The sequence below is a fragment of the Leptonychotes weddellii genome, chromosome 4 (genome assembly GCF_054177405.1).
Source record: "Leptonychotes weddellii isolate Sample4059 chromosome 4, ASM5417740v2, whole genome shotgun sequence".
NCBI lineage: Eukaryota > Metazoa > Chordata > Mammalia > Carnivora > Phocidae > Leptonychotes > Leptonychotes weddellii.
In genome coordinates, this window is record NC_138372.1 from 136,078,536 (window position 1) to 136,087,859 (window position 9,324).

Sequence of the window (9,324 nt, forward strand, 5' to 3'; positions counted from 1 at the left end):
TTTTCCAGGTGAGACAGGAGAAAAGGTTGAAGCAGAGATGGAGAATGACAAAGGAAGTGAAGGGCCTGGAACAAAAGAAGAAGAAACAGGGGAAGCTGTGGATCTTTCAGCGGCCACATAGATTGGCATGGTTGTAGAAGGATGAACGGACAGTGTGTTGTAACAGAGAAAAATAGAGTGAAGTGTGTGGGTACAGATCTTATCTTTCAGTGTCTACGTATTTTATACGAAGAGTGTGGTTATCATGTTCTTGATTACATTGTTCCATAAAACCGCTAAGCTGTAAACAGTTTTCTTAGGCACTTAGAATAGTAATACATTCAAGCTTACAGCTGCCACAGCCAATAACAAGTAGGGTATAGGATCCCCGGAGGGTGAGGGTGTTTTCTTCATTGTGGTAGTAGGTCTATTCAGTTTAGAAAATGAGACCCTAAAAAGAAGGTATAAACCTTAGATATAGGTGGTTGGAGAAAAGAGCACATTTTAGGGAGCTCATGATGGTAAGGTTACACAGTTATAATTACAATGGGATAAGAATGAACAACAGTGTCAGGGCAAACTATACCTAGTGTTTCTTTCCTGTTGCGGAATTTAAAGCTGGTAGGAACCTTGGAAAGTGTGTCCATCTAGTTACTTTCTCACCTTGAATCTGTCTACTGCCGTAGACTCTTATTTATCATGATGTGTTAAATGTGTTAACAAAATCCTTGTCAAAGGAATGCAATCTCTGGTGCTACTGCAAGATCAGGCGTTTCTATACTGAAAGGCTATACATTTTCCCTGTGCCATTTTGAATTAGCTGTTGATTTTGCACTTACGTGATGGGTTTCAATTGGTGTTATCCTTTTGACTGACATTAAACATATTTTAAATAAATTGACTTTTGGGGCGCCTGGGTGGCTCAGTCGTTAAGCCTCTGCTTTCAGCTCAGGTCATGATCTCGGGGTCCTGGGATCGAGCCCCACATCGGGCTCCCTGCTCAGCCGGGAGCCTGCTTCTCCCTCTCCCACTTCCCCTACTTGTGTTCCTGCTCTCGCTGTGTCTCTCTCTCTCAAATAAATAAATAAAATCTTTAAAAAAAAAATAAATTGACTTTTAAATGTATTTCAGAGGCAACAAACAATAAGAATTAAAACCTAGATTAGTGAGGCGCCTGGGTGGCTCAGTCGGTTCAGTGTCCTACTCTTGATTTTGGCTCAGGTCATGATCTCAGGATTGTAAGATTGAGCCCTGCTTGGGGCTCTAGATGCTGAGCTTAGAGTCTGCTTAAGAGTCTCTCTCTCCCTCTCCTGCTGCCCCTCACCACCCCACCCCTGCACGTGCTCTGTGCATGCTCTCTCTCTCTAAAAACAAACAAAACACCTAGATTAGTTGCCTATGTGAATTTATTCCTTGGGTCCTGTTTTTGGTTTTGTTGTTTGTTTTTAATTTACTGTGGTTTAATGTTAGGCTTTAGAGGCAGAAAGAAGCTAAGAAATTAGAATTTAAAAACCATTTATAATATTTCATTAATGTTAAAATGATGCACCATTGAAAGTTACTTTTTAAAAATTCTTCCAAAATTGCCAAGGATTTTGGTGCACAGTTTGGTGAAACTGTGCATTCTGTTTCGAAGTGCTCACTCTGAGCAGAGATAATCAGTTTTGCCCCAGATTCAAACACAGAAGTTGGACAAAAGCCTTGAGCTGTTTGTAATGAATTAATAGAGAAACTATCATTGGGGGTGGATTCTCTCATCCTGGGATGCTATATATAGTCCCAGGATTGTAGCCCCGTTTGTGTTCTACTAAGACAATTTCAGTATTTTCTACAAATAAGTGGGAGGGAAATGGTGAACAAATGATTTGCCAGCTAGCAACCCCAGTAGGGAGTGAATGTTTGCATTTACCAACAGAGGGTGCCAGTTGCAAAGCTAAGAAACTCACAGTCTGACTCCAGAACTCTTGGCCAGAAGTGCCGTGTAGCCAGTCCCCTGGGGGACCCACAGGACAGGAGTATGTGGTCAACCTGTGATCTTATTGCCTTTTCCATTTTAATTTTGGAGCAAGAACTCCTAACCTAGCTTGGAGCAGTCAGAACACCCATATCCCTCTTAAATGCTTTGTTCCACACTTGGCCTTGAATTAAGAATAAGAATGGCTTTAAAAGGAAATGTTTTTTCCACATTTAACTAATCCAAGAGCATTGGATAGTCATGGCCAAATAACCTTGATAGGGTTTGTATCTGTGCTCTTTATGAAACTACAAAAGCTTATTAGAGCACCTAACATTACAAACATCTCATTTTTATAAAGATGATTTGGTGACCGGTTGTGAATTGTTTCACAAATGCCAGCAATGTGAACATCATAAAGCCATTCATTAGCTCACCCACATTTGTAAGGTAAAGGGAGAATGATCCTCTTCTTTTTCTCTCCCCACACCAAATAGCCAGGCATGGCTGTGTCTGAAAAGTCGAAAGCATTTGCTCACAAGATATCATTTAATCTAAAACTCTGTCAGCTCCTCTCTTCCTCAGAGTTTATAAAGTTAATGAGCATTTGGTTATACTCGCAAGGTTTTAATTACAGAAACAGAATCAGTGTAATCCTAGAGAGCATCTCACAGGGATGGGATTTCTCTTTTCAGTTGTTACTATCAACAAAAGCTAGGGAACTCCCTGGGATTACTAATCCATGTAGAATCAAATTGGAGGCCATTAGCTTTATTTCAGTAATACCACTCAGCAAATTTATTGGGCAGTATATGAGCTATTGTAACTTCACACCTGTATCATTATTTCTGTGGCTAATGAAAGAAGTCTCCAGACATCAAAGGCAGGCTTTAATGCCTTTTGAAGGTAGAAGAAGGGTACCCCTTCAGTTTAATAATGTGCTATATCAACATGACTAAACATGCTCTTTCTACCCACTACTGGGGAGAGAGATCAGCAAGCCTCACCAGTTTCCACAAAAAGAGTTCTGAGAAACCAGTTAGCGATACTAATTTTTTTAATATTGAAGTATAGTTGACAAACATAGGGATGTTAACTTTGGTTTGAAATCTGCCTCATTTTTTCTTCTTGTAGAACATAGGTGGTTCTCAAAATTTTCTTAATAAAAGTAACTAGCAAAATATCATTCATGCTATTATATAAATTTATGAGAAAAGTAATGCATATTATATTGAGTTGATTTATGCAACCCTGATTCCAAACACTTAAAAAGAATTTTTCAAGGACAAGAACAGACACTTTCTATGGCAGCTGAACTGTTGGAGAGGGGCTTTGGGTTGGGAGGAGTTTCAGCCCCAGTGCCAAGTAAGTCACAAGGCCCACAAGGTGACAAGTCACAAGGTGACTTTTCTGACCTTCACCACACTCCCAACAGTTCAGTGAGGGGACATACTAACAATTTATTTAAACTATAGATAGTAGGTATTTAGTGGATCAGTACAGACGTGCTTCATGTTTTCTGGATATTCAAGTTTTGTTAAAAAAGTGTTTTTGGTAAAAATAACACTGGCATTGTCTAGGTACTTGAATGTGACATAGTGATCATTTAGGTGATAATTACAAGGAAGGATTTATTATTAAAATAATCACTTTTTTCTTAGTATGAAACGAATACATGTTCATGGTAGAAATCAGAAAATATAAACTTTAAGAGATGAAATCTAAATGTTACACATAACTGGATGGGACGGCTTCTTTTTCCTTTTAGTGTTACAATACAAAGTTAGCCAAAGCTCAACTGTTAATAGAGCTTTAAGTCTATTGAACGGCTGAGTGCAGCATTTCTGGGTTTTCCTCATTGGACTCTATGGGGGATAACAGGTTTTAGAGAATGTTCCAACAATCCTTGCTATGTTGGTAAATATTGATTAGTGCTATAGGGAGAGAAGCTGTGCCCAAGTATATTAGCACTTAGCTGACCACAATTTATGATAAATAATTTTTTGATATCTTAGGGAAAAACACTGAGACTTAATATTTTATTTGGAATTACTTTTAATACTAACTGCTAACCAAATGTTAGAGAAAAGACTGTAAGCTCTTTAGTGGGCAGTGAAGACGCCCTACTGAGCCTAGTATAAATTTGGCACTCGGTAAATATTTGTTGATGACCAATGGTCTTTATTCTTATATAATCTTGATAATTTCCTCAGAACTGAATATTAATTGGCTGTAGAGGAAAATATGGCCAAAATTCTTATAGAATTATTTTGTACTGCTGGTTCAATATTTACAATTCTGATTGAATATGTTATTAGAAATAAAGTGAAAGTTCTTTGTGGTGTATTTTCTATCTGAATTTTTATTACAGAAAGATACAAATTACTTTTGACTCATCGTGTCCTTCCGTAAGAAAAGTATTCTTTAAATTACACCCTCTGTGAAAGGTAAGGAATCTGAAAATAGCATGGAAAGATGGGTGACTCCTTTTAGATACTTCATGATCATTTAGTGATAACACACTTTGAAGAGATTGCTATTTCTGTATGTTTGAAAGACTAACATGAAATAAATGTTCTTTTTCACAAAATCTAGTGATTCTCCTTCAGTGTGGAAAGAAGACTCAACATCCCAACCCAGCCACTGACAAGTTGATTAACTTGGGTACCAGCATTTTATTTCCAGCTCTTTTATTCTAGGGTTTGAATTTGAAGCCATGACCTATTTATAACTATGCCCCTCAGACCCAACCTGGCCTGAGTGTCTAATTTCTTGGCCACAGTGATTGGTTTAAGAATGGGCCCCTAACCTGAGCTGGACCAATCAGAGCCCTCTCTGGGAAGCTCCCACCAGAGATATCAGAAAATGTCTTAGTGCTGGGGTTAGGGCCTTAGGGGTCTGTATGTCTGGGCCTGCAGCTACTTCCCCTAAGCGATGGGGAGCCAGGAAGTTTCTGGAGTGCACGTGGGTAAATAAAGCCAGCTGTACTCTGGACTTCTCTGCTATACAAGCCTTATGAATTCCTTTCTTTCCACTTATACTAGTTTGAGTTGGGTTTCTGTCACAAGTTAAGAGTCTTGTTAGTAAAAGTAGAAAGAGGTGGTTTATAAATGAGCTGGAGAAAAATATTAAATGTAACAGCAGAAATTAATGATAATGATAATCCTAGAAAGGATCAACAGAGCCCCAAACAATTCTGTACAAAGATTAGTAAAATTGATAAGCTTGTGGGCAAGACTGATTAAAAAAAAAAACCCAGAAGCCCAAATAAACCATATTAGATGAAAAGGCACAGATTCAAGAGATTGAAAAAATGCCTACAAATGTGAAAATTAAGATGAAGTGTGCAAATTCCACAACAATGTAAATGACTAAAACTGACTGAAGGAAAAACTAGAAGATCTGAATGTTCCTGCTACCATGAAAGAAATCGAATCAGGAGTTTACAATTTTTCCCCAAAGAAAATTACCAAGCCCAAACTGTTTAATAGGTAAATTCTATCAAACATTCAAGGATAGATGTTCACAACCATAAGCTCCTCCACAGGAGGGAAAAGCCAGTCTTACAGATGAACATAAATGTAAAGATCCTAAACAAAATGCATCACTGTAAGTTTGAGGGTATAAAGCATATACATTATAAATATATGTGTGAGTATATATAATGACACATATATTGACCAAGTTGAATTATTCTAGGAGAGGTTGGTTCTACATTATAAAAAACTGATCAGTTGTATTTAACCATATTAGCAAGGTGAATGAGAACAATCCTATGATGATGTCATAGTTACAGAAAAAATTCAATTTCAACCACCATTTTGAACTCCAGTGTGACCTCAGTGAGGCCTTCCCTTCCCGCTGACCTTTTTAAACTTGTAATCGCCAACACTCTCCAACTCCCCTTGCTTTAGTTTTCCCTACAGCTCTTCACAATCTAACATAATTTTTTGTTCAACTTTTTAAAAATTGTGGTAAAAAATAACAAAATTTACCCTTTTAACTATTCTTAGACATATAATCCAGTGAATTAAATACATTCACAATGTTGTGTAACTATCACCATATTTCCAAAACTCTTCATCACTCGCAGCGGGAACCATGAAGCAAGAGCTCCCCACTACCCTCCACCCAACCCTTGGTAACCTCTACTCATTCCATCACTATGAATTTGCCTAATATATAATTTACCATTTTTCTTATTATCTGTTCACTAGAAGTTAAGCTCCCTGAGGACAAGAATTTTGGGCTCCTTATTTCAAAATTGACAGCACTCACGACAATATCTGGCTTATTAAATATTCATGGAAGGAAGGAGGGAGGGAAGGAAGAAGGGAGGGAAGGAAGAAGGGAAGAAAGGACTTTTAGCAAAGTAGGCCTAGAAGGAAACCTTGATCTAGTAAAAGGAGTATATTAACAATCCTATAGCATCACACTCAACAGTGAAATGTTAAAGACATTCCTTTAAAAACAAAACACAATGCAAGTGATTTCACTTTTGTTTTACTTCAGAAACTTGGAAAGGAAAACATTTTGCTTAATGACTCAAACATATACAAGAAGAAATGATAAATGCAAAATTCAGGATATTGGTTTCCTGAGACGCATGGGAAGTGGACAGGATTGGAGCATCACATCAGGTCTTCTACTGCAATAGGAATGTTCTTTTTCTCGAACTGTGTGGTGGAAGCATGTGTGGTCAATATTCCTGTGTATCTACTCAGTATTAAAAGATGTTTAAAAAATTTTGAACCATAATATTGAGTGAAAAAAGCAAGTCAAATACATTCAGTACATTATTAATATAAAATTCAAAATCAGGCAAAAGTAAAGGATCATTTGTATGCCTAACTTCTATGTGGCCAAACTAAAAAGCAAAAGAAGAATGATTAACATAAAATTTAGGACTGCAGCTCTCTTTGGGGGAAGCAACAACAATAGGACTGAGAATGGTTTATATAGGGCTCAGAAAGCGTTGGTGGTGGTCCTTTCTTCAGCTGGACTTGGTATTTATTATCTAAACCATGCATAAAAATTATATAGCGTTTTTGATTCATGTAAAATAGCAATAAACTGGTTTTTGCTTAATTTGCTTAATTAAGACCTAAATTCAGGTGTCGTCCTAGACAAATTTCATCACCTGTCAACATTTTCTCCAGCACATTTTGGGGTGGGGGGTGGAATTTGTCCCTTGCTGATTTACCTGTCTTCATATTTTTAGGAGATGCCAGTTAACTATGAGCAACCATTTTAACTGAAAAGGCAACCTTTCAATTTAACACCCTACCACAGACTGCATTGCTACAGTCCTTGAAACATTACAAAGTTTTTTTTCTAGGGCATTTTTATGTACAGTGAGTACCCATTCATACTCCCTCTCCCCACAGCACACAGTCTCCCTGATTATTAACATTTTCACTAATGTGGTACATTTGTTATAACTGATGAACCAACACTGACATTATTAACTGAAATCTCTAGTTTATGGTGGGGTTTACTCTTTGTGTTGTACATTCTATGGTTTGTTGACAAATGCACAATGCCATGCATCCGCCAGGCCAGTATCCTACAGAAGAGTTTCACTGCCCTAGAAACCTCCCGTGCTTCACCTCTTCATCCCTCTCCTACCTCCTCCACCATTCCCCAAACTCGTGACAACCACTCATCTTTTGACTGTCTCTGTAGTTGTGTCTTTTCCAGAATGTCAGAGTTGGGATCATGCTGTGTGTAGCCTCTTCAGACTGGCTTCTTTCACTCAGCAACATGCATTCAAGGTTCATGTCTTTTTTATGGCCTGACAGCTCATTTCTTCTTATTGCCAAATAATGGAAAGGCTTCAGTGATTATCCTCATCATCACAGCTACGTGCCAGGCATTATTCTAAGTGCTTCATGCATATTAATTTAACACTTAAAACTTTATAAGGTAGGTACTACCAATATCCCCATTTTATAGGTGAAACAGACATTTTACAGAAGAAACAGAACAGAGAGCTTAAATAACTTGCCCGAAGTTATAGAGCTTAGAAACGGTGGAACAAGATTTGAACTCAGGCAGTCTGGCTCTAGAGTCCAGCCCTTAAGCACTATACTATATTGCTTCATGTAAAAATGTCTAAAAGAATTTCCAGTGCCTACTCCTGTTTTATCAACTCACACTCCTATACTCCCCAACTCTGCCTACTTACAGAGTTGTCATACTTACTCTTTGTGAATAAATTTAGTTACCCAAACAGCAGAAACCTTTCTACTTAGCGCATTATTCCATACAATCAATAATTACCCAATACTGCTGAATAGAGGTAGCTCTTTTTGAGCCTTTACTCTATGCTAACGTCTGCAAAGTAATTTTCATATACATTATTTTACTTCATCCTTATGACATCCCTTTGAGGAGGTGCAATTCTTATCTCTCAGGAAACTGAGGCTTAAGAGCTTAAATAACTAGCTGAAGGTAATTGAGCTAATAAGTGGTAGATGTGGGCCTCGAACGCCACTGGGATTACTCCAAAGCCTGTGCTCTAAAAACTGTTGTCTTAGCTGCCTCTAAAAGCATCTCTTAGTTGACTGAGCTTTCCAAATTAACATGACATTTCTACAATAAGCTGAAACATTTACGAAACAACTCAGAAGTGGGTCACCAAATTATCTTTATATAAGTGGGATGCTTGTAATGTTCGATGCTCTAACAAGCTCTTGTATCCCCAAGAATGGTAGGTGTATGTGTAAGAGCATTATGGCTGCACTGCTGTAATATGATACTCTTGAAAACACCGACTTTTTTGGAGGAGTGGTTAAGTCACCTGACGCGTATCTTCTCAGAAGGATACCCTGCGACCGTTTTAGAAATGAGGCAGGCCTCTATGTATATATATGGAAGATCTTCAAGACAGAAGACAGCAATCTGTAGAGTAATATATACAGTTTCATTTATGTAAACAAGCCAAAACCAAGCTGGATGATCAAGTATGTAAAGAACAGAAAACTGCCGGTTATGCTCAAAACTCTCAGCAGTGCTTCTCTTTGGGGAGGTAAATGGAATGGAGAGTGAGTGAAGGCTACTTCTACTCTTTAATCTATATACTTCTGTGTTGGAATTTATCCTACAGCAAGGAGGTATTCATGTAGTAGTTGTCTAAATTAACAGATTTTAAAGGATCAAACACAAAATGATTACACATAGCCTTATTACAACAGTGTAGAAATATACAAAGTCAAAATTAAGTTTTGAGAAAAAAATAGTTGGGGTTTTAACTTCATGGTCTCCCCCCCCACCCCCCACCACCATCAGGTAATGTGCTTTAATGTACAAATTAAACTGTTAAAAAATAAGCGAACAGGGCGCCTGGGTGGCTCAGTTGGTTAAGCGACTGCCTTCAGCTCAGGTCATGA

General features: G+C 37.9%; 1 protein-coding gene across 4 annotated transcripts in view; it reads left to right on the forward strand.

Annotated features, from left to right (window-relative positions):
* The window catches only part of ERICH5 (glutamate rich 5), a 34,086-nt gene extending 29,588 nt beyond the window's left edge, over nt 1-4,498 (forward strand). For all 4 annotated transcript variants that reach the window (XM_081816302.1, XM_081816301.1, XM_031024724.2 and 1 more), the window contains one exon: nt 9-4,498. In XM_081816302.1, coding sequence (XP_081672428.1) covers nt 9-121 — 113 coding nt within the window. In that variant the 3' untranslated portion in view covers nt 122-4,498. The remainder of the gene's footprint in view (nt 1-8) is intronic.
* Nucleotides 4,499-9,324: the final 4,826 nt, after the last annotated feature.